The sequence below is a fragment of the Hemicordylus capensis genome, chromosome 3, assembly GCF_027244095.1.
Source record: "Hemicordylus capensis ecotype Gifberg chromosome 3, rHemCap1.1.pri, whole genome shotgun sequence".
Taxonomy (NCBI): Eukaryota; Metazoa; Chordata; class Lepidosauria; order Squamata; family Cordylidae; genus Hemicordylus; species Hemicordylus capensis.
This window is the reverse complement of record NC_069659.1, coordinates 75,737,561-75,764,107: the sequence shown is the minus strand read 5'-3', so window position 1 is coordinate 75,764,107 and position 26,547 is coordinate 75,737,561. Positions and strand designations below refer to the sequence as shown.

Below are 26,547 nucleotides of genomic sequence, written 5' to 3'. Positions count from 1 at the left end.
CTGTGTTCTTGTTGGCAGCAGTTGGCCTCACTGATTTATTACCATACAATGTTGCCAATATAAACATTTCCTCTGTCAATGTTCTGAATTGGTTCTTAACTGAAAGTCAATCCTCTCTTTGTATTTTGTACAAGAGGACTGATCATCATGTGCACCATATATGAGCTGTGTGTCTCGATTTGGGGGTCACATTGGTGATTTGGGGGCCTGATTTGTGGGACGCTTGCTTCATTTTTTCCAAATTGCAGTCAAAGCTTCCATGTCAGTTAAGAAAAAGCAGATGGAATTACAGGGGACTCAGGTTGCAATCTTAGGCATACTGTCCTTTGAGTAAATCCAACTGAATACAGTGGCTGACATCCTGACTTAAAAAAAAAAAATCACTGGTGCAACAAGAGAAACATTGGTGGTTCTGAAAAGTTGAATTAATTCAACTGCACTGCTGGCTCAGAGGTGGGGGCAACTTTTGACAACCTTCCCTACCCAGGAAGCAGTCTGTGCCATCCAAAAACATGTCACTGAGGATTGTACAGCTCTTAGGGACATATTTTTGGGTGACATGGAGGGTTTTAGAGAATGAGAAGGTCACTGAACTCCTCTCACACACACATATACACCCAGTGCAGTGTTAGTTTGGAAACTGTCAGAAGCACTGGTGCTTCATTAGTAAGGACGTCAGCCAGTGGGACTTACTTCTGAATAAAAATGCAAAGGCTTGCACTGTAAACCAGACAACCTTTTTTCCTTTTCCTTTAGATATTGAATGAAGGGCATCAGATTGCGGATGAGAGAAGATATGTTTCATTGGGAGAGTAGGCAAATGAGAATTTTAGCCTCAAATTTAAAATGAAATAACTATCTCAGTTTTGTTGTGAATAATGAAATAAGTTTTGTAAAGTGTTGAACACTTGTATTCCAATCCTTAAACATCTTCACATGGCAGTAAGTTTTGCTACAGTCAGAATGACTCTAGTAAATTTGTTTTAAGATTTAAATAAGTTCTAAAGTGCTATACTGTATAGATTTTCATATAAAGATGTGTATATAAAGCCTTTATATAAGACCACCACCACCAAATGGCTTTAAATTAGCAGCTTTTATTACCCAACATCTTGGTATTTTTCTAAGCTGATAGCCAAAGATCAGGAACACACTGGAGGTCAAGCTAAGCAGACAATCAGGATCCAGAAGGTCGAGCTGGTAGTGATAGGTCAGGAATATACCAGAATATCAAGCCAAGCAGATGGTTCAGTAAAGAATATGTGGGGGGGAGGGGAGAGGGGCATACAAGAATATGGAGACCTTGATACTAAGGCATTGCTAAGCCTTTTTTCCTTCCTGTTATGGGGTGGGTGACGGTGTTGCCAATAGGTGATTCCCTAGGGCAGGCTTGCCTAGGGCCTAAAAGACTTGAGAACCTCCTGAAATGTAGAGCCTCAAGGCAGGCAGGACATGACAGTGGTGATTATGGAGGATAGTTTCCAGGATAGTTTCCAGAAAGTAGTAATGGGGGACTTCTGCTTATAATGCAGTCCTTGACCCATGTTGTTCTGAAGAATTCTGTCCTGTCATCATCATGATTATTATTATTTATTATTATTATTATTACTTATTCGATTTCTATACCGCCCTTCCAAAAATGGCTCAGGGTGGTTTACACAGAGAAATAATAAATAAATAAGATGGATCCCTCTCCCCAAAGGGCTCACAATCTAAAAAGCAACTTCAGATAGACACCAGCGACAGTCACTGGAGGTACTGTGCTGGGGGTGGATAGGGCCAGTTACTCTCCCTCTGCTCAATAAAGAGAATCACCACATTAAAAGGTGCCTCTTTGCCAAGTTAGCAGGGGTAATCTGCATGAAACTGCTAGGAGAGCTCTTCTGGGGACTTTAAGTTCAATGTCATCAATATGCTGATGATACTCATCAATATCTTTCCACTCCTTCTCAGTTCAACTGGATGTGGGAATGGGATAGCAAATTGAAACTTAATCTAGCCAAGACAGAAGTACTCCTTGTCATTGGGACAACTGACAGAGTGATAGGGATACATCAATTTTAAATGGCCCTTGGAAATGTGGGTTTGCAGTTTTGGACTACTTTTTCACCTGATTGTCTCTGGAGTCTTATGTAGCAGCTGAGGCCAGATGTGCTATTTTTCTTAACTCTGGCTGCTGTGCCTTGTGCCTGTTTATGGAGAACACTGGCACACATGCCTTAGTTACAAGGTTGTGTTACTGCAATACAACATTTGGAAACTTCAGTTATTACAGAATGTATAGTTCTGCTTAAGTTTTTATTTTATGACTTCTCTTTTGTACCAGTTTTGTGGGTTTCCAGACTGTTTCTGGTTAAATTCTAATGGCTAGTTATCAGTTTTAAAGTCCTAAATGACTTAGGACCAGGATTTTTAAATGACTGTCTCCTTCTAAATGTATCTGCTTGTCTACTGAGATCGGCTAGGAGGCCCTTTGGTGTGTCCTATCACTATCTGAAGTGCAGTTGGCAGGAAGATGGGCTAGGGCCTTTCTGTTGCTGGGCTCAGGCTGTGGAACTCCCTGCCTCAGATATTCTACTGGCCACTTTCTGATCACATTTCATAACTTATTAAACACTTACCTGTTATGCTTGGTTTCCTATGTTTTTAATGGCTTTGTGGGGGTTTTTACGTGCTGCTCGTGTACATTTATTTGTTGCATTCCTTATTACTGTTTTTAAATTTTGGTGAGAACTTCCTTTGGAGTTTATATTTACTTTTACTTATTTGTAATCAAAAGATGAGATAGAAGTATGTTTAATAAACATAATACATAGATTTATGCATGCCCTTCTTATCTAGAAACTTACATAAGAACATAAGAAAACTGCTGGATCATGCCCAGGGCCTATCTAGTCTAGCATCCTTTCACACAACAGCCCACCAGGTGCCTCTGGGAAGCCCACAGGAAAGAGCTGAGGACATACCTCTCTCCTACTACTACTCCCCTGCAGTTGGTATTTAGAGGCATCTTGCCTCTGAGGCTGGAAGATGCCTAAAGCCCTCAGTCTAGTAGCCACTGATAGACCTGTCCTCCATGAATTTCTCTTAACCCTTATTAAAGCCATCCAGGCTGATGGGTGTCACCACATCTTGTGGCAAAGAATTTCATAGGTTGGTTAAATGAAAAAGTACTCCCTTTTGTCAGTCCTAAATTTGTTGGCAATCAGTTTCATGGGGTGACCTCTGGTTCTAGTGTTAAGAGAGAGGGATAAAAATTTCTATCAACTTTTGCCACACCTTGCATGATTTTATAGACCCCTATCATGTTTCCTCTCAGTTGTCTTTTTTCTAAACTAAAAAGCACCAAGTATTATAGCCTTGCCTTGTAAGGAAGGTGCTCTAGGCCCCTGAACATCTTGGTTGCCCTCTTCTGCACCTTTTCCAGTTCTACAATGTCCTTCTTAAGATATGGTGACCAGAACTGCAAGCAGTACTCCAAGCGTGGCTGCACTATAGTTTTGTATAAGGGCATTATAATACTATCAGTTTTATTTTCAAACCCGAATGATCTCTAGCATGGAATTGGCCTTTTTCACAGTTGACACACATTGAGTCAAACTTTCACCAAGCTGTCCACCACGACCCTAAGATCCCTCTGTTGGTCAGTCACTGACAGCTCAGACCCCATCAGTGTATATGTTAAGTTGGGGGTGAGGTACACCAATATGCATCATTTTACACTTGTTAGCATTGAACTGCATTTGCCATTTTGTCGCCCACTCGCCCAGTTTGGAGAGATCCTTTTGCAGCTCTTCACAATCTCTTTTGGATTTTATTACCCTAAATAGTTTGGTGTCATCTGCAAATTTGGCCACCTCACTGCTTACACCAACTTCTAGATCATATATGAGCAAGTTAAAACTAACTAAGCCCTGGGGGACCTCACTTCTTACTTCCCTCCATTTAGAGAACTGCCAATTTATTCCTACTCCCTTTTCCCACTTCTTCAGCAGTTACCAATCCACACATGAACTTGTCCCATTAGCCCAACTTGATTGGCTGTATCTAGCCATTTGGTATATCACTGTACCCTTCCTTCGCCAGTGACGGCTTCAGCACATGCACACCACATGCTGGTTTATAACTCTGAGTGGTTCTTACACACTGCGTGGTTCTTACACACACTTTATACATGTTTTCTTTTTGACTCACTGATTGATTATTCAGTAAGTCATCATAATCCCACTCTTGCTTTTCTGTGAACCCAGCTGGGTAACAGCTAACTTTAGGAAATCTTGGCTGACATGCATACTAACAAAGTGCTAGTGCAGCAAATGCACAGATTGTACTACTGGGAAGAGGTGGTTTTTTAATCTCTCCTTCCCTCTGTGGCTGACTGTAATTCCAGAAAACAAGTCTCTGAGGGATGTGCAACCCTCAGGGACATATTTTTGAGAGTCACAGTTGACCTCAGAGGGAAGGGGAGATTGATGAAAATCACTTCTTCCTCATAGTACACGAGCAGCATTGCTGTGCCAGCATTTCATTAGTCTGGATGTTGGCCTTTGTACTGATTATCTATGGCTGCCAAAAAGGATATGATAAATGGCTTAAACATATATGCATTCACCAAGCTGGTGTTGTATGCATCTGGCTCCCAGCCTAATGTAGGAATATTACTATAGAAAATAGCATATCTGTATGAAGAATAAATGTTTTGTTCAAATCTTGGTATAGGTCCCCCCCCCCACTCCAATCGTTTTTAGTATCACAGTTTTAAAGATAAATCATAAAGCCATAAAAAAATTTAGATGGAAAACTGAATTAGATTGGCACTGAAAAATTGTATGGCCAACACATCGATTCTAATTTGAAAGCATTTTTAGAGACAATGCAAAATGTAATTCTATTGCTGAAGTGAGACAAGGCAATTCTCAGACAAAACTAATATAGAAGTCCTACAAATAATATTGTTAATAATCCACTGATATGTATAACTGATGACAATAGCACTGACAGCATCATATTGGAAAAAAGAACCATAGCCTGATGGGAACATTACAGTCCACTGGCAGAGCTAGAAAAGCTGCTCTAATGCTGTTAGAACTGCCACCACATTGATAGGACAAATTCATGTGAGTTGACATCTTCATAAATCAGGAACTGCATAGAACAACACTCAGGCAATACTTTATTACCAAGACAAACCTTTAAGATATAGGGGGACAATCATAGGATTGGATAGAGCTTGTTAGCAAAGCCACTGTGACACATGAATCTGAATATTAATTGTTACTACACAGGAAGTAACTATAGAAAGCATCCTTTTGCAAAATGAAATTCCAGAAGTATTTATGTCTGTGGTTAATGGTCTTAACCCTACTTATTGGAAGAGCTTAATGTGAGCCAGAACTGAGAAAGAACTTATTTTCATGTTGACACACAGGCTTGGGACATGTGAAGTAGCATGTGCAGAATGTCTTCTATTCACCAATAATACAGAGAGTATGGAGCTGGGGACAAGAACATACAATCTAGAGTATCACATTCAAGCAGTTCCACTAAATTCAAAATTCAGGAAGTCCAATGGAAATCAGTGTTCAGATTTAACGTAATCAGAAATGGCCTTATGTGCTACAGTAGGACTACTTTAGAAAAATGGTTGGGCATCTAAAGCTCTTCATTGCAACCCAGCAACTTGTTACACAACTAGCATTCTGGTGTGCACTTGAAGTGCACAGGCTTGCAAGAGCTTCTGTATTTATTCAGCTCAGGGGGAAACTATGTTCACATCTGACAACAATACCAGTTAGCAAAGCCTGTTTGGAGATTGTAGTATTTCTGTTTGTCAGAACAAAATATATTTAGTACTTTTAACATATTACAAATGTTCAAAAATGCCATTCAATTGTATGAACATTTAATTACAATTTCCCTTCAGTATAGAAACATTAATTTTTACCTAAACTGAATCCGTGAAATATCTTCAGTGCAAGAGGAATATTGTTTAATATTTCATATCTTGTTATGCATATTGCTGTCATGGGGTGATTTATGATTTTCCAGTATTGCCAATTCAGAAGAACATAAAAGGGCTATTTTGCTCACCTTACCCTCATTATCTTTAATTACAGCCTCCTACATGAACTAGTCTTTTAGAAGTACTAGAAATATACCGATCTGTTGGGCATATTGTGAATGCGGAATAATATTGTTTCCTATTTTATATATAAAGAGCTTTGATTTGTCATATAGTTGTATGTAAGTAACTAGCTTGCTTAGAGAAATAAAGGTCCTTGCAGAATTGTATTGCAATGCCACTCTACCTCCATTGTGTCCATGATCTGGTTCTGAACATGGGGACGTAATCAGCATCATCTGGCATTCCTAGTGTCCCAGAGAGTGAGATTCACAAAGGGCTGGATATAACAAGGCCAAGAGCTAACACTGAATCAGCACCTCTACTTTATGTAGTTTCCAGATCTGGCAACAATGAGAGCTGATATTTTTCCAGGAGTACTCAAGGTCAGTATATATCCTCCCTTTCACAGAAGCTAAAGCATGGTCTAGATTGCTTGAGACTCTCCACTCAGTTAACAAACAGAAGCAAGAACTACCCACCTTTGTCAGCATGAGATCTGGAACTTGTGTTTAGAACTGCCCATGATCCTCAAGCGATCTTCCAAACATACAGCTTTTATCTTCCTTGTTAGCCTATTCTCTTTCCACCCAGAGAAGGATGACCAACTATCTTGAAATCAGTGCTTACTAGCCACACAGAATTTAGGACTGGTATCTCCTTTGCCCTCCCCTCTATGCTAGACTCCTCTCAAGCTTGCATTAATTGAAATTGAGTGCTCTGCCTAAGGACCGGCATCTTGTAGTTTGGTGCTTCTGTTTGGCACTCTGAGAGGTTGCCAAATACTACTTTTACTTGTGTGCTTCTATCTTTAATAAATGTGTTTGTTTTCGAAGAAACCTGGTCTTGACTCTGTTGCTCCCTTTGGGGTGATCTGCCTTTACTCACACCAACTATCCCAAAACATTATTGCTGAAATAATGTTTTCACCTGATTTGTGCTAATCCCCCCACTTAGATCAAAAGTATAGCCATTTGGCCTGACAACAACCATGCACCTGAGCAAATATGGTAACACCTATATTGTAAATACCGCTATAAAGTCGTTTGCAGGACTAAAATGCTTGGACTAGGGAGGGCTTGGGGGAAGGCAGGATTATACCTACCTTCAAAAAGTGGCAGTCCTCTCACCATGCTGCTCGGCCGTGCACACCACTGCCACTGCAACAAGTGCTGTGGAACACTGGAGGCCAGGGAAACACAGCCCAGCCTCCATAAATCTCACAATGCACCACACAAGGAGCATAGTGCATTTGGGGATTTCCCCACAAGCCAGGCGCTCTAGGTGCCTGGCTCTTTGGCTGCTGGAGGGCTGCAGGAAGCCTGAGAGCACACAGGGCCAAGCACCTTTGACCTAGGTAATGGCCTTGGGGAAAATCCCAGTTGAGCCTGATCCTGGTGCTCCACAAAAGCAGCACTACAGGGTTAGGGCTCTGTAAGCCTGGGTAGGGCTGCTTGTGTGAATAGCCTCTATATTTCTTATGGAGTTTGTATATTCAAGACTTTTAAAGTTAGCTTCCAGTGTCAGCCTAAGACAATTGACAGCCTGAAAATGCACCACAAAATAGTGCCTTCGTTTTCCTTCGCTTTCTGTTTCTCACCTATTCTATTTCTTTCTATTAGGTTGACGATACCATTTCCTCCTTTTTTCTATTTTTCCTGCTTCCTTAATTAAACCATTGTCCATTTCTCTATATCTGTTTGTGGGAGAAAATCTGAAATTAAATTTCAATCTGGTTTTCTCTCTACACTGTACACATATAAGGAAATTAAGCAAGTTTATTGGATTTGTTGTGCTGATCGTAGCAGGTAAGTTAGATTCTCAGTGAAGCTGGTACAAGATACATATATACGTGTGTGTGTGTGTGTGTGTGTGTGTGTGTGTGTGTGTACACACACCTACCTACAGAACTACAGAATTATTTTGTGTTTTGAAAAGTGTATTGGATTGTATAACTGAGGAAGGGGGGGGGTTGATGTGTAGTGATTAGCGTACTAGGGTTGAATTCCAAAAGCTCCTTTTAAAGTCTCCAGTGAACTATAAAGCTTGCTGGTGATCTTGGGTAAGTCTCTCTCTCTCTCTCCATCTCTCTCCCCCTCTCCCTCTCAGTATAATCTATCTCAGAACAATGGTGTTGCTAGGTATTTAAAGGTTTCTGAGAATAATTAGGTATTTATATATATTTAAATGTATTTAACTCAATTGCGCTTACTTCTGAGTAGAAATGGCTAGCCTTGCCCTTCATGCCATATTTTGACAGGTGAGATTTTTCTCCAAGAGCATTCCCAGATGGGGCTTTTAGCTCGCTTCTCCACCAGAACGAACGATAAACTGGATGCATGCCGAAGTCTCCACGAGATATTGGGGAGCACTTCATACACGATTCGGGTTTTCCATTGTGTGTTAGAGCCTAGTACAATTTATGTCTAGGATTTTAAAAACCCACTTTTTGAGTCGGTTTTTTAAGGTGAATTTGAACTTGCAGTAAAGCCTTGCAGTAAACCCGCGGTAAAGCCTGCTGTCTGAGAAAGCTCAAGGACATACTAAAAGGAATGGCAGAGAATGGCTATTGAAATGCATTAATTCCTTCTAAATGGTCACAGAAATTCAATTATTCATGTTTGAATTTTAAGTTTTAATCTGTCTGATCAGAGAGGTTTATATTTAGCCTTTTCAAAAAGTGATGAAGTAGTGATCTAAGATGTGTTAAACTGAAAGGTTTTTAAGGGCTTAATACATTCATTCATGCTCTGCAACGACAGGAAAATTTGTTTGTGAAGATGATATATTTTAGAGACATGTCATTTAGGCCAGTGGTTCCCAGTGGGCCTCCAGATGTGGCTGAACTACAACTGCCATGAGCCCCAGCTGTAATTTATTGTGGTTGGGGATGCTGTAGTTCAGAAATGTTTGGAGGCCCCCAGGTTGAACCACTGATTTAGGCAATATAGAAATGGAATGGTATCCTGCAGTGTGGTTCGTTCCAGCCTCAGCACCACCTTGAACTGGCAGTGGCAAAATGGTGGGTCTAAGTCTCAAATTTGTTTCTTCATTAGAATATATAAATGAAGCCTATGCAACTGAAGCAATAATTATATATTACAAGAACCCTACTGGCAATCAAGACCATCCACAGAGAATAATATATTTGGAAGAGATTCCAAAGGTCATCAATTCCCTGCTCAGTTCAGGATATCCACAGTTAGAGCATCCACGGTTACTTCTCTTCCCAGTTTCCAGCATAGTGTTTTTCACTGTTTTTGTAATCCTGAAACAACCTCTAAAATAGGTCAGTATTATCACCATATCGCAGAGGGGGCTATGGAGCTGAGAAAGAGTGCTTGTTCTGTGAGTTTGTGGCAGTCACTGTGTGAGTTTTGTGGTAGAGGACAAATTCTGACTTTGGACTACCAGACTTATAGGCCAGTGTGTTATATTGCAATCATATGCTAACACGCTCTGGTGTAAGCCATTTCAAACCAATGGGCTTAGGACAGATTAACTCTCCGTAATATTGCACTGTCAGGCACTGTAGTACACCATTTAGTAAAAGGTTTTACCTTATAAACAATTAACTAAATTCCTTCCTATTCAGATGTTATGTTCAGCATTTATATGAGTGTACATGAATGTACAAGGCCACCTAATGGCACAGTGGGGAAGCAACCTGCCTGGAGAGCAGGAGACTGTTGTTTCAGATCCCCACTGGTGTGTTTCCCAGAATATGGAAAACGCCTATATCGGGCAGCAGTGATATAGAAAGGTGCTGAACAGCATTATATCCTACTGCGCGGGAGAAGGCAATGATAAACCACTAGTGTATTCTACCAAGAAAACCAATGGCTCTCTGTGGTCCCCAGGTGTCAACAGTGACTCAACAGCACAATCTTCTTTTTCTTCCATGAATGTATGCAGGTACAGATCTATAAACAGGTAGTTATGTTGAACTACAGATCTGATCATTGGTAGTTTGTGCGAATAGAGGTGTATGAGAACACTTCCTGTGTGTAACCTCCATTTGAGGGGCCTGAAATTGGTTCACTTTTAAAATGAAAACAGGTACAATCATTCACACAAAAATATGTACGTGTGTACAGACATCTGCTCACTCATACAACCTAAGTTTGAAACGGGGCTCGAGTGTTGAACAAAACATGTGAATAGTGCTTTAGTGTCTTAAGCACTTCGAATACTTGAAAATACAGTATGTAATTACTACTGGTAAGTGTTTTTATTCTTGTAATCTCACTGTAACGTTGATCTCTGCCTCACTCAGGGTTGACATTTTGCCAGAGAAAAAACTGAACTTGTGTGGCATGGTAGTGGGGAAAGTTGGGAGAGGAATTGCATGATTAGTACTAGAAATACCACAAGTGAGTTTTTGAAGAGTTATTCTATGATTCCTTATTATATTGGCAAAAGCACTTAATTTCTACAAAAAGAAATCCCTGTAATTAAAACCAGATCCCTCTGAAAACCCAAAAAAGGTTTTAAATTATAATCAGTTTTCATATGAATAATCATCAAATTCTAATTCATTTGCATATTCTATGTGTTTCCTCACCCATTTATGTATACAATACAGAGAATTTATTGTAAAGTGCTGTATTCAAATAAAATGCAATGGCAACATCTGGATGAAGATTTTTGCAAGTCGAACATTTCTGTTTGTGGGTGGGGAGTGATTTTTTTCAAATTCCCCCTTTCCCTCTGCAGCCTCCTGGATATTTTCTGTGGGTGCAGGGCACACAGAGGGAAAAGGGGATCAGCAAAAATTGCTTCTCCCCACCATACACGAGTGGAAACGTTCCACTCACATGTCTTTGTCGGAATATTGCCCAATAGTTTAACTGAACATAACTATTTCTCAGAAGTACTATGTGACTGTACATAGCACGACACAAACACTATCCTCCATAACAAAATAAAACGAAATGAAACAAAACAAAACCACACAAAACAAAACCACACAAAAAGCACCAAACTCAAATCTTCAGGCAAAATGTTTATACTACCTAAAAGTCTACGTTTTCTAAGATTTTTTTTTTTTACTGGCAATAAGTCTAAGAAAACATGCATAATTTGGGGCCACATATTGATCTTTAGTATTCCTGTGCGATGAGAGAAAATGTGTGTTTCTACTTCAAGCAATGTGTGTCAGAATATGGCAAACATTCAGAATAAGTGCCAATTTTGCTTCTATATCTTCACTAATACTTATCTTGAACTCTATGTATATGCATGTTTATATGTATAAGAAAGAAAGAAAGAAAGAAAGAAAGAAAGAAAGAAAGAAAGAAAGGTTAGTTTTTAGTTCAGCATCAGAACACAGGTTTTAATAGAATACAAAATTTAAGTAATGAAGAGACACCGTTGCCTATAATATTCCAGTAGGGGGAACTAAAGATTCACTTTCTAACATTCCTTTTGGCTCAAAGACCTGTGTGTATTCCTGTAACCTACTGTCTAATCATCAGTGCTAACATCAAATAGCTAGTAGCGACTCTGTGATCACACGTGGTCTCAGCTGCTCTTTATACAGTAAAGACACTGGAAGTATGCATTGCATACTATGCAAACACCTTTGATGCAGCAGCTATGCTTTTACCTGATCACCCCTTTTCCTGTTGGGTAGATTTCTTTGTGCTGCTGCTGCAGCTTTATCATTTTGCACTTTTATTTGCCTTTCCCTAGTATCATGGTTTTTCTCTTTTATGGTTTCCTCCCTAATGCTCCACTCTCACAATATTTTTCTTCTCTCCATTGAACTGAAAAGGAAATATGTTGGCTTACACAACCATTTCTTTTCTCTTGCTATAGATATGATTTCCCCAACTTTGCCTCCCTGAAAGCCTATGTTTCCCTAACTATGAATAGCACACATTGCAAGGCCTTTAACAGATTATAAATAAGGTAATGATACTAGTCTTTTTAATTATGACTATTAAATAAAAGAGTATTGGGTATATTTAAAATGAAAAGCACCCAGTTGTTTATAAAATACTGATGTGATATACTCTGTATAGATGAAAATAGTACTTTCATGTCTTTTCCAGTGTTGACAGCAGATTTCTAGAAACTCAAGCAGTCTGTAGCTTTGCTACCATAGAACTGACAAAGCCAGGGGATCAGTCGCGACCTTCTGAACTGAAAGCATCTACATTACTGCTGACCTACTGCTTTCCAGTGGCATCTGGTTTGGCTCCTGTGGGAAACACAGTGCTGCACTATATAGACCTTTCATCTGATCCAGCAAGACTTTTTATGTTCTTATGCAGTGGTATGCCATACAGATTTTGGCATGCCACCATATCACGAGTTCTGTACATCTTGCTATTCAGAATATATAAAGAGTTCATCACATAGCATGCACAAAAACCAGACTTCTGTCTGCATTATGTTCTAGCAGTTTCGCAGCATTCAGTCAAGTTTGATGCATGAGATCTCAGAAAGGCTCAATGAATAACGTGGTACCGATCAGTCATCCTGGTGTTGAGAACACAATATGCTGTGTTATTTTGGCCTTGCTGTTCTTGCTCTTGGCACAGTGGCACCCAATGGCATTTGAGTATGATGCATTCTGGGATAGTATTGGAATGTGTGTGTGTATGTGTGTATGAGTGAATCTTTTCATAGATGAAAAGAGTTAACCTTCTTCCCAAAAGATTTGCTGTTTAATTTTGCTGACATGTCAAAAAGGCATAAACTACATTTCAAAGCTCAACTTACTTAGCCAGGTCACTTGGCTAAGAAACATGCACAGAAAGGCTGAAGAACATATGCCCTTGAACAACCAGCAACATGTACCCAAATTAACAACTCTACCCATGCTTTGTCGGAAATAAGTTCAAAGAGTTCAATGAATCATTTCCTAGTAAATGTTTTTGCTACGTTGTATAGGTTGTAGTCTGAATCCTGTCTGTGTCTATGTGTAGACGTTTCAGGCAGCCACAATGTGCCCAGACAGTTGTGTAAAATGGTCCTTACAATGCACTCTGCAATATCATGAAGAGATCTCAGTTTGAGGCTGGACTCTGGAACCTGACTCTAATGCTAGACTTAGGCTACACATTTACTTGGAAATAATCTCCATTGTTCTTAGTGGAACTTGCTTCTAAGTAAACATACATAGGATGCCTGTTAGTCCTGAAAGGAGTGAAGTGATAAATCAAAGAGGAGGGGCACCTAGGCATGTGCAGAATAAAATGCACTTCCCTGCCCACTAAGCAGATGGCTATCACACATGCAGAATGGCAAGGCTTCCTGTGCACCTGGACATATTTCTTTTAAGAGATTATGCCTTGCTGACATGGAAAGTGATATAGGAAAAGGTGGAAATGATGGTCTCCTTTCAAAGGGCTCCCTGTGAGGGGGAAAAAGAGGCAAGTAAAGACTGAATAATTAGCGAAGAGGCTTCCATGAAATCGCTCAGCGAGAAAATTACCTGCCCATTAAACGAGAAGCAGCGAGAAGCAATCATGTTAATGTTACCTATCGCCAACGGTAAAAAGGAAAGGAGGCTGGTGAGGAAAAGGGGATGAGTGGGTGGAGAAAGAGGCTGCTTCTCTCAAGTCGGCTCTTCAGTCCTTCAGCTGTCTCGTGTTGACGCTCTCCCTCCCACTCCGGTCCCCGAGGGGAACATGAGTGGGTGTGGTGCTTGACAGTGGCTTCATCCACACCCTAGCTCTTCCCTTTCGGAGTGAAAAGGAAAGGGGGGGGGGAGAGAGAGAGAAACCCCAAACAAAACACCCTGCCTTTTCCTTACGCCCCCGTATCTGCTTTAGCAACAGCAGCCAAGGAGCGAAGACGAGCCGGGGCTGTGGGGAGGCCGCCTGGCGAGCTGCAGCGGGAAGGTGCAGCTCTCTCGCACACAAACGCCCCGCTGCTCCTGACCTCGTTTGGCTCCTTTCTCAGAGGGAGCGCTTTCCCCCTTTTTCACAACTGTACGGCGGCGGCCACCGCAGCAGCAGCAGCAACAATTCGCTCCTTCTTGCTCCAGCCCAGCGGCACGTTGGGAGTTCGTTTTCCTCAAGCAGTTTATTCCCGCATTGAGGGTGGGCGTCGTTGAGGTTGGTTTTTTTTGCGGGGGGTGGGGGGGTGAGCCGCGCGGCAGGCGTCGCAAGATGTTGCTCAGGCGTCCCTCTTATGGAAGTTAAGGGAAGCAACTCTGCAGCTTGAAGTGATTTGGGGAGAGAGAAAATGAGAAGCAGAAGAGTTCAGCCAAGCCTATGATTTTCCTCCCTCCCCGCCTTTTCCTCTGAGCGCCGAGAACTTTGAGTGGGGGCGACGGACACTTTCTAGGAAACAAATCCTTTTTTTTTTTTTTTTAAGTTCTTCTTCAAACAAATCCGACTTTGAAAGTCTCTCTTGTCTGACGAAGAAATCCCTGGGCTTTGGATTGCAATGGAGAGTCTTAGCCACACTTGAACAATTCCTTTGCCTCCGCTGGATTGGTGGGAATTTCGGAAGCGGAGCCAGCGTGCAGAGCCAGGAGCGGCGGAGCCCTGCCTGCCCCCCCCCCCCGCAACCACGCTGCTAATCTGCATGGAGCTCAAAGTGTCCCATTCAAGCTGTCCTCCCGTTGCTGCTTTTGAGGCTTCTTCCACATATCCATAGGTCCTAGGAAACCTCAACTTCTGGACTTTGGGGGCTACTCCCCCCCCCCGTTGTTGTTGTTGTTGCTCTCCTTGGAATTGGATTGCTTTTGAATATGTTAAAATGGAGCTGCTGACGCCACTCCTGCTCTTTGGCTGTGTCCATTTCCAAGTTTATGGTAAGTTAAAGTGTTCTGTTTCACTGTCATTGCTTTTGACGGGATTTCTTTCCACCCGGACTTGAAACGGATCCACGGAGAAGAGGACACTTTAATGTTTAGACGGGGAGACCACTGTGGTGCTAACGGGCTTCCTTTTTTGGAAGGGTGGAAGGAAGGGATGCAATCGGTTTCATAAACCAGTTTAAAAAATAAATAATTTTCTTTTTGCCAACTTCATGGGAACATAATGAATGTACACTGTAAAGGAAGGGGGAAAGCCACAGTGGTAAAGCTCTAGGAGGCACCAGCAGATTTCGATTGCTGCTATTTTTGCCTCATGCTGAACTTTTAAGGTGGAAAATCGACTGATTAAATGGGGTAATTGTGCCTTCGACTGAAGTGAGGTGAATTAGAGATTTGCTGCGATGAGGTTCTAAGTGCTCCATTTGTAAGCCACGCACGCAGGAGAATCCACTAACGTGTGGAATGCGCTAAAAGGTGTGAAATAAATATGCCTGTGAGATGTGGTGTCAGGCGGAAAGTATACAAAGTAGGGGAGGGTGAATGTGGGGCGTATCGTGGAAACCGACCAGTACAGCAAATTCTCGCAGCCAGCTTCTGCCACAGGGAGAAGCTCAGCTTCCACTGTTAATAGACAATGGGGATTCTGAACAGGTGCTGCAGGTGTCTCTCCTGCTGTAAAAGCAATCTCCCTTGCAGAGGGTTTTGTCTTTTGTTCAGCTTCCCTAGCCTCCCTGAAGTAAACCCAAGATCTTCTGATTGCTGAATCTAGAAGCATGTTGCAGAGGACTTCACATGAGGATTAAAAGCAAAACCGTGTTTGTTGCAGTGTTCTTAAATGAAGAAAATGAGATTAAATAAGAGGTTAAATCAACAGTGTGTGTGTGGTGAGCAGAGTATAATTTAAAAGAGTTGAGACCCTGATGAAAAGATAGAAGTACAAGGAGAAAACAGAATGTAGATATGAATTCAAATCGATGCCACAATCCAGAATGTACAGCATCCATCACAGTGCACCCAAGTAGTAGCTTTACATTATATATCCACACTCTTTATTTGAACAGTGGCAGCAAAGAGGCATGCACTAATACCAGATTTGCTGGTGATGTCCTAATTTGAAGGTTTGGCATAATACTTTAAACAGCCATTTGGATTCTTTCCTAATTCACATGTCTGGGTGGGATGCTGGGTATTTTGGCCAGTCTGTGAGAACAAACTTAGTTCCTCCAGGAAGCTGGTGCTTAAAAGCATTAAACATATCTATATCAAAGAGAGGCCTCTCTTGTAAACACAGAGTGATATTGTATTACCTACAATTACTGCATGCAGTTATGGACTGCATAAGTACCCCTGTCTCTTTTCCACTACATCCCCAGCAACACATGAGTCAATAGAGAACCCTGCTAAAAGCCCGGAGTAGGGGATATGTAAGTATTGGCTCGTGTTGTATAATATGTAATGTCTCTATACTGTTCACATATGACACACCAGAAATGTGCATAAAACCCGAAAGCATCAGGGTACAGAGATGTAGTTATTAGGCAGTGTTTAAAATTGTTGGTAGCTAGAAGGAATACAATTAAAGTGCTCAGTGGAAGTGACAGAGTGAATCACAAGAGCCTGGTGTTACAGAATGTAATTAATGTACCAGGCTGTTTAGAGATATAGGAAACAAATGCAATTAACCAGCTTGCTAGAAGGACAGGAGCAAGGCATAATTTATTCAGCTTTTCTTCATGGAGAACTAGAATCCCCCCCCCCATATTGTTCTGAAAGGGAGGGGAGCAGCAAAGCTATGAGCAAACTCATTGGTCCATCTTTGAGAAATAGGATTCATATACACTAACCAAATGTGATAGTGTTTCATGAGAAGATTTGGCCAGACTATGTTAATATCAGTGGCTGTAATCCTACAGCCCAACAGTGTAGCTACTCTGCATAGGATTGCGACCAGTGTAGATATGCATCAAGAAGAAGGGAAAAAGCAGTTCCATCTCTCTGACATAATTAGGCAGTGAAACAGTACTCAGATTTGTACATCCACAGGCAGTAGTGAATGTATTACCACATAATAATAGGATATTGCTAACGTCAGCTTCACGTTAAAACAAAAATGTTTTGGTAAATGCAAAGTGTGAGTGCAACATGTACATGTTGGCAATATGAGTGTTGAGCTCATATAAGGAGCTTGTCAAAAGCACACTCACTAGTGAACCTGGATCCATTATAATTTTCCCATTGTATAAAATACCAGACTAGGTTTGCCACTGAGTGTAGTACATGCAGTAGTAATAAATATAACCTTTTATATTTTGTACTGCAAATAATTCAGTAAATCATGAAAATACAAATCAATGAAGAAAAAGCTTCTTTGAAATCTAAAAGCAGTTTGTATTCTTCAAAACAAAAATTGTTCATCCTCACTCAGTCTTGATCTCTGAGGTAGCTCTCCCTTAACATAATTCTGATTTTTGTGTTTTACTTTTGTATTTTATTGGCATGCATTCAACCATAGAGAAACATCCATGTATATCGGAGATGTAATGACTGTACTCTCCCTATGCTGTGACATGAGTTTTGTTCAGTGGCCACAGGTAGTATTACACAGTGTACTGATAGTCATGTATATCCAAACTGTGATCCCCAGCCCAATAAAGTTTCTCTTTGTTCCTGTGCAACATATAAATTACAGAGCTCCATAAAAATGGGACAAAATATGCAATTTTCTTTGTGTGCATTCATGGCAGTTCAGCTTACGTCTTTGCAGTTGGTTTGCAGACCACTAGAATTCCTACCTCTCTCCATTCTACCCTGCTTCCAGTCCGTTCAGTTCTGAGAATTAAAAAGGATACTTTAAGTACCACATTTCATACACCCAACAGAAGTCATGGTTGAAACTGCTGATTACAAGTAATTTTTGTTCATCAATTTTTTTTCTGATGGGATGTGGGAGGGGACAATCAAAGTGGAACACTTACAAGTCGAAGTGGAACATTGGTTCAATATGTGAGACCACTATGTACTGTATGGTGTTGTCAGTTCTTGTTCAATCCATTTCCTTCACTGGAAACGACAACTATCTTATCCTGAGTCGAAGTTGGTAATTTGCATTTCTCTGTTTTCGTGGCTCAATACAAACACTTATCAGATCTGAAAAGTGTGCAGTACTTTCTTAGTACTGCATTGTAGACGAGACAAGAAAATCTTGTTTCCATGGGATATGTTTCTCCCATGGAAATGTACAGTTCAACTTTCTGCCTCTTTATGGCAAACCTACTTCGAAAAGGTATACTTGCATCAATGTCTGTGGCTTCATGCAGATTACCAAAAGAGAAAGATAACATATACAGCTAGAATATGTTCTTTCAAAGGGCATTTGTGTGGACAGGGTCATAGAAACATAGGAAGCTGCTATATACTGAGCAGGGGCGTAACTACCATTAGGCAAGGGGAGGCGGCTGCCTGGGGGCCCCCATTCCTCGAGGGGCCCCCCAGAGGCAAGTAACACGTGAAGTGAGTGTGTGTGTGTATCAGCGAGGGGCCCATTTTAAAATTTTGTCTCTGGGCCCACTCCAGCTTCGTTACGCCCCTGATACTGAGCCAGACGATTGGTCTATCTAGCTCAGTATTGTCTTCACAGACTGACAGCGACCTCTCCAAGATTGCAGGCAGGAATCTCTCTCAGCCCTATCTTGGAGAAGCCAGGGAGAGAACTTGAAACATTTTGCTCTTCCCAGAACAGCTCCATCCTCTGAGGCAAATATCTTACAGTGCTCACACTTCTAGTGTCCCATTCATATGATGATCAGGGGCCTAGAGCACCTTTCTTATGAGGCAAGACTACAACACCTGGAGCTTTTTAGTTTAGAAAAAAGACATCTGCGGGGAGACATGATAGAGGTCTATAAAATCATGCATGGCATGGAGAAAGTGGAGAGAGAGAGAGAGATTCTTTTCCCTCTCACACAACACTAGAACCAGGGGTCACTCCATGAAATTGATTGCCAGGAGGTCTAGGACCAACAAACGGAAGTACTTTTTCACACAACGCGTGATCCACTTGTGGAACTCTCTGCCACAGGATGTGGTGACAGCCAACAACCTGGATGGCTTTAAGAGGGGTTTGGATGACTTCATGGAGGAGAGGTCCATCAGTGGCTGCTAGTCAGAGGGCTTTGGGCCACCTCCAGCCTCAAGGGCAGGGTGCCTCTGAGTACCAGTTGCAGGGGAGTAATGGCAGGAGAGAGGGCACGCCCTCAACTCCTGTCTGTGGCTTCCAGAAGCATCTGGTGGGCCACTGTGTGAAACAGGATGCTGGACTAGATGGGCCGTGGGCTTCATCCAGCAGGGCTGTTCTTATGTTCTTATATGCAACCAGGGCAGAACCTGCTTAGCTAAGGGGACGTCATGCCTGCTACCACAAGAACACCTTTCCTCTCCTGATCTCTCCTAGATTTTTTCTCTCTCCCTCTCCCACCCCTCATTGATGGATAACCTTTGATTCTGTGGAATGTGCATATTTTGACAGATTGAGAATAAATTGTTTAAATATAGGGTCTTAGTTTTTACTTGTACTTAGGTTTTATTTAAATTAAAATGATTAATGCATTTGATTTCAAGGATGAAACACAAGAACAAGCTAGGTAAATCTTTCATTACTGATTTGAACAGGGCTGCACAACTTCAGTTCTCCAGCTGTTGTTGGATTTCAATTCCTTTCATCCCTGATTGGCCACTGTGACTAGGGATGATGGGGGTTGCAGTTCAGCAACAAGAGCTGGAGGGTAGGGATACACACAAAATGCAATTTGGGACCTGAATGGTGGGCCCATTCTTACACATCCCCTTTAACACGGAGGACAGCAGGTCCATACCTGGTCCTCTGTCCATCGCTTCTTCTGTAATGGTGGTACCCCCCCCCCCAATCCAACTGCCCCTGCATGATGCTGGCATGCATATGCGCAAAGGCCATTTGTGTGGTCAGCAACCATGCAGACCACACAAATGGCCACTGTGCATGCATAGCAGCCACGAGCATGCCAGTGTCATGCAGGGACAGCTCAAAAATGCACCGCCAGCACACGTTCATAGCTGGGGGGAGTAGTGCCATTACGGTAGTGGTGGCGAATGGATCAGGAGGAGTTATGGACCTGCTCTCCTTCATGTTAAAGGGGTTGTGTAAACAGTTGTGTCCACGAATCAGTCGCTGAATCGCGTTCCGAGAACATCTCTGCTGGAGGGCCAAAGTTGTGCAGCCGTGCTCTTGAATGTAGGATCACTTATATAAAATGTCATTGTTTATAGTCTGACCTTGGAATAGAAAATATTGTGAGTGTGGATGCAGAGTTATAGTGGTCTTGGTTGTACTAGGGAAGTGGAACATAGAAAGCTGACATATATCAAATCAGACCATTGCTCCATCTAGCTCAGTATTGTCCACATAGAGTGGCAGTGGTTTCTCCAAGGCAGGAAGCTCTCTCAGCCCTATCTTGGAGATGCCAGGGACAGTACTTGGAACCTTCTACATGCAAGCATGCAGTTGCTCTTCCCAGAGTGGCTCCATCCCTCAAGGGAAATACCTGACAGTGCTCACACATGTACTCTCCCATTCATATGCAACCAGGGCAGACCCTACTTAGAAAATGAGACAAGCGATGCTTGCTACCACAGGACCAGTTCTCCTTCCATAACTTTTTGATTGAAAAACATTATGACTCAAAATGAGCCATTTCAAACTCAAAACAGAACGTCCTCTAAATAAAGGGCCCGTTTTGAGTTCAGAACAGAACAGCCCTGTTTCGACTGAAACATTTTGAGTACCATTTTGGAGTCCTGTTTTCCCCATGCTGGTTGTTTTTTCTGGCATTGGTTTACGGTTGCTTTGCAATCTCCTTGCTTCTTGGTTGGCTTGTTATTATACAAATCAAGTGTTATGGGCAACTGTGTCCTCCTTGGCTGGAGGGAGGGAGGAGGAAAGGGGAAATACAAAGGAAAGGGGTATTCAAAGTGTATTCAAAGGGGAAATACAAAGGAAAGGGGTATTCAAAGTGTATTCAAAGGGACTGGGAGGCAGAGAACCCTTGGAGTGTTTCTTTTTTGGAGAGGATACATCATGAGAGGAGGAAGGTAGGTTTGATTTTCTGCTTTTCTTTTCTCAGTACTGAGTATAATATGCTGTGCTATTGCTGCTATAACTAGGTGGTTTTACTGGATCTCAGATTGACTAAGGCAGAACTTGGGTGCCTTCTTTCCTTGAGTTGTGGTTTGTTTTGATTGTGAAATAGTGTTCTCACGAGAAATGGACAGTGGCGTATGTGTGTGAGAGAGGAAGAGAGATTTCTTGGTGATTGCTGTGATGAAGCTCCATGTCTAGCCTTAAGATTAACTTGTGCTTCACTAACTGCTCTGATCTGCTCTGCTCTGCAATCTGCATTGCAAAGTGTACTCAGTCAAAATGTAGCTGAAGTTGCTCGAGCTTTTGTTTCACTAACTTAACAGTTAGTGAACTTGTGCTTCACTAACTGCTCTGATCTGCAATCTGCATTGCAAAGTGTAGTCAGTCAAAATGTAGCTGAAGTTGCTCGAGCTTATGGCTATGCTTGCTCCTCAGTAAGGGTGCTGCTGTGGCAGCTGTTACAATGCTAAGAAGTAATGTTAAGAGAGTCATGATTATCTGTGAGAGAGCAACTGCGACAGTGATGTTACTGCAGCACAGGCACTGTGGCTGGCAGTGGATTCTGGGTCAGTGATTCTTTCTTGGACATTTTGGGACTGTGTTTGGAATGTGTGTTCTGTGTTGGGAGGGATAGGTTCCCTTGTTCTATAGGTGAAACTCGGAAAATTAGAATATCATGCAAAAGTCCATTAATTTCAGTAATGCAAATTAAAAGGTGAAACTGATATATGAGACAGACGCATTACATGCAAAGCGAGATAAGTCAAGCCTTAATTTGTTATAATTGTGATGATCATGGCGTACAGCTCATGAAAACCCCAAATCCACAATCCCAGAAATTTAGAATATTACATGGAACCAAGAAGACAAGGATTGTAGAATAGAACAGTATCGGACCTCTGAAAAGTATACAGTGTACTGTGCTTGAGTGGCCAAACTCGCCTGACCTGACCCCATAGAGAATCTATGGGGCATTGCCAAGAGAAGGATGAGAGACATGAGACCAAACAATGCAGAAGAGCTGAAGGCCGCTAATGAAGCATCCTGGTCTTCCATAACACCTCATCAGTGCCACAGGCTGATAGCATCCATGCCACGCCGCATTGAGGCAGTAATTGCTGCAAAAGGGGCCCAAATCAAGTACTGAATACATATGCATGCTTATACTTTTCAGAGGTCCGATATTGTTCTATTCTACAATCCTTGTCTTCTTGGTTCCATGTAATATTCTAATTTTCTGGGATTGTGGATTTGGGGTTTTCATGAGCTGTACGCCATGATCATCACAATTATAACAAATTAAGGCTTGACTTATCTCGCTTTGCATGTAATGCGTCTGTCTCATATATCAGTTTCACCTTTTAATTTGCATTACTGAAATTAATGGACTTTTGCACGATATTCTAATTTTCCGAGTTTCACCTGTATGTGCTTCTGAAGTGTTTTTCAAGGCAGGGTTCGCAAAATGCATTGCATGGTGTGTTGGTCTTTGGCAAAATTTCAACTAAACTTAATACACAATGCATAACAAAATAGTGGCCTCTGAACTTGGCTTTATCTAGTCTCAGTGTTTCTAACAATAAAATATGAACATTAGTAGTTTTTAATTTATAATCTAATTCTCTTTTTGCCCTGAAATTATATCTGGCATAGTGATAAGGTAGTGTATGAAAAACCTCTATGAGCAACAGTCTCCTGTTCTTTGCTCCTAAGGGCAGGGGGAGTCATTGTTCTGTATGGTGGCAGAAGAAAGGTAAGACATAAAGCACTTCCCAGATCACTATTTGTCAGCAGTACCTAGGTGTTGTGTGCTTTGAGTGTTGTACTTTGTGTCTTGAAAACTCCACTTTAAAATAAGATGGATACAAATAACTTAATTTCAAAACTACTCTTCTCATGTTTTCACAGCTGCTCCAGTTCAAGAAACAGGGCAACTCTTCTCAGAAAGAAGGGCTGATAGTCATGAAACACAATCCTAAGCATGTTTACTCAGAAATAAGTCCCACCATGTTCAATGGGAATTACTTGCTAGCAAGTGTGCTTATGATTGTAACCTTAGAAATGCCACCAGAACGTGTAGCAGATATAAATGAATTGAGTCTGATGGCACAAACCTCTTGTAGTTTAAAGCTACAATAATAAGCACAGTTACTTTGAGGTATATATCTTGTTAAACTTAATCAGTTCACTTTTGACTAAACATGATTAGGATAGTACTGTAAGTGAAAGAGCCAGTGTGAGGAATGTGAGACTCCTGCAGAAAGAGCTAGTGATAATTTTTGAGTAGACTGGAAAGTAATCGCCAGGATTCTAATTCTATAAAAGACAGCTGAACAAAGGATTTGCCTGTTAGAACAGAGTTCTGCCTGAAGCTGAATTGTTTAGCTTAAATAATAACAAACTCAACTCAAACTCTGGAGCTTAATGGTTTAATCCATTCATTACACACTGAGTTGTGATGTAAATATCATGTGCAAATCAATAATAATATTCAGCACATTATGCCTTCTGTTCTCTTGCTGCTTTTTCAAGGACTGCTCTTGTTTGAGTTACCACCTGGAACCTCATCCCATATAACAAATGCCAAAAGCCTGATTGGCTGACTATTGAGAAATCATATCAATGATTTCCTGCCAGGGGCCTAGTTTTCTTTGGAGCTAGTTTCTGCACGTTTGTAGGAATCTCTGTTTTGTCCTGCAGGAAGCAGGTGGTACCTCTTGTACCTATGTACCTCATCTTGTCAAGAATTAAACACTGTGTTTTATTTGTTCAAACAAAATGTCAATGTGAATTTTGTATTCAGAAGAATACAAACTGCTTGAAATTATTTCAAACAAGTTTTATATCATGAATGGATGGTAAAAAATTTTTTTAAATTCTGAAAACATTTGAAGCCTACCCAGGGGCACAACTTCCACTGGGCAAGGGAGACAGTTGTCTTGGGGCCCGCTGCTTCAAAAGGCCCCCCAGAGGCAGATCACATGACTCAGACTCCCCAGCACCTGCCTGATTGCAGCCCAATGCCCGAGCGGGCCGCGCAGTGGCCGGCAGCCTTGCTGCCATGAGGATAGTGGGGGCCCTTTCCTTTGCTTTCAGGCAAGACCTGAGTGGCACCAGCACCCCTCTCTCTCCTGGCCTGCGTGGGGCAGCAGGAAGTTAGGCAGCGGCGGGAAAGGACCTCTTCTACCTCCTCTGCTTTTTGCTGTTTGTATGTGAGCTCAGCTGTTGGCTGAGCTGATGTCCATGTTCGGCGTGCCCTCCCTGAGGGAGGCAGCTGGGAGGGCCCATCCAGATCCATGCCTGGACTGTACTCCGTCTCCCCAGATGGAATTAAAGGGTGAATGGCAGAGGAGAAGGGTGTGAGCCCAGCTGGCGAGAGCAGCAAACACCAAAGTAAAAACCGCAGCGCACTGGTGGGAAGAAGCAGAGAAGCATGTGGACTAGCTGGCTGCGCCCTGGAGGGAAGGGCGCTGTGCTCCCCAAAGGTGGAGGAAGACAGAGACTCACCCGGGATGTGGCTGTAGAAAGGGAAATGAAGAGGAAAAAGTGGGGCCAGGTGAAGCTATTTTTTGCATCTCCCTCGCTGCGTGACTTTCGGCCTCTGTGTGGTTGGGGGGGGGGAGGGACTTAGCCATGTTGCCTGGAAGAAAGAAGAGTAGGAGAAAGCAGGGTGGGAATTTGAAGACTGCTTATAGCTCTAATCTGGTGGTCTGTGTGTTTTTAAAAATCCTCTTGTCTTGACTGTAATGGCTTTTTTTGTTTGATAAGTTGCTCGAAGTTTGGGGATTTTGCTTGATAAGTTGCCATCCTTTCCAAAGGGGTTTATGTGCCCCATTTACAGCCTTAAGCTCCATGCTGAGAAGTGAGCTGTGGTATAACTGAGAGAGAGAGAGAGAGAGAGAGAGAGAGCGAGCGAGCTCATGAGCACCCCTGCCAGCTCAACACTAAAACCTTTCCATTAAGACTTACAAACTCGCCTTCTCCATGACTAAAGGGCGTACTGGTGGGAGTGCTCCTCCTGAGAGGGTTAATGAAGGAAGCATCAAAGACCAGTGGCAGCCTGGAGTTAGCTGGCCAGGAACAGGAAATGAAGCAGCGGCAGCACACAGCACTTGGATTTGGCAGACCCCAACAGCAGCCTGATACACGCTGGTTCCTTGCTTCTGCAGAATGTGCATGTGCCCTGCCTTGCCCTGCTTGCTCAGCCCTTGCCCTGCTTGCTCAGCCCTTGGCAAGGAGGAGAGCTGCTCCCATCTCTTTGTGGGCCCCTGGAAGGAGCAGGAACCCTAAGACTTCCTTCCACTTCCTTTCTTTTCTTGTGACCAACCCACAAGGGAGGAAGAGAGATAGTCAAAATTGCGGGGGAAAGGGAAGGAGAAAGAAATATGAAGAAAAGAATGGAAATTAAATGAAGGACTGAGGGAAGATAAGATAGATGGGAGGAAAGGAGATAGACAAAAAGAAGGAAAATGAGAGAGAGAGAATAAAAATAAAGAAAGGAAGAAAGATGGGAAGAGAGAGGAGAGGAGAGAGAGAAGGGAGAGGCAGGGAACAGTGGTGTAACTATAATAGGGCAAGGGGAGACAGTTGTCTGGGGGTCCACTGCTTTGCCCCCCCCCGAGGCAAGTCACATGACTGATTCCCCCAGCCGCACATCCGCCCGGGCTTCCTTCAGTTGTATTCATCCTCCGAAACTGATGTGAGTGTTAAGACCTGGAGCTACCAGAACAGCATGTCTTTCTCTGGTACCATTAAATGACTTGCATCGTCCACAATTTACAAAACCTTTAAAAAAATAATTTAGGACGATGTTCTATTGTGGCACATAAGGGTGTGTGTGTGTATGTATTCTTTTTGTTACCACTATTCAGCCTCATTGAAGATTCATTTACTTCATGAGCTGAGCTTCAGTGAGGGGGCGCATTTTAAAATCTTGTCTCTGGGCCCACTCCAACCTTGCTATGCCCCTGGCAGGGAGTAAGAAATGAAGAGGAAGAAAGAGGATGGGAGAGAGAGAATAAAGGGATAGAGAGCATTTGAGGAGTTTGGAGATCAGAAAAAGGAGGGAAAGAAAGTGGGAGGCAGCTAGAGCAGGAGTAAGGGGCTGAATGAAACATGGTCATCAGAGTAGAGAACATTTTGGAAGCCACGGAGTGGAGGATGGATAGGCCTCAGCTGTGAGGGGTCTGTAGTGGGTACAAAACCATGGTGGTGCCAAGAGGCCAATGAATGGACCTCCTTTTCATTCCTGACAAGATAATCCATTTGGGCCAGCGCAGTTTAAACGCTGGCTTTCTTAGAGTCACAGTCTTGGATTTTGTGGAGGAAAGGGGCTGAAAAACCAGAGGTGGACCTGCAAAAATGCCCCTCTCCATGTGCTGAAGTTGCTGCTAGGAAGCTCATTATGGCTGACTGTAGAGACGCAAAGTGAGTTTAGAACTGTGCTGTTGGGTGGCTTTTTAAATGGTTGGTTGT

General features: G+C 42.3%; 1 protein-coding gene across 14 annotated transcripts in view; it reads left to right on the top strand.

Annotated features, from left to right (window-relative positions):
* The first annotated feature begins 13,816 nt into the window (after window positions 1-13,816).
* ROBO2 (roundabout guidance receptor 2) overlaps window positions 13,817-26,547 on the top strand; it is a 735,763-nt gene continuing 723,032 nt past the window's right edge. For 3 of the 14 annotated variants that reach the window (XM_053307028.1, XM_053307025.1, XM_053307024.1), the window contains exon 1: window positions 13,819-14,894. In XM_053307028.1, coding sequence (XP_053163003.1) covers window positions 14,840-14,894 — 55 coding nt within the window. In that variant the 5' untranslated portion in view covers window positions 13,819-14,839. Of the gene's footprint in view, window positions 14,895-26,547 lie in introns of all 14 variants that reach the window. The other 11 variants (XM_053307041.1, XM_053307040.1, XM_053307039.1 and 8 more) reach the window with 5 other exon arrangements.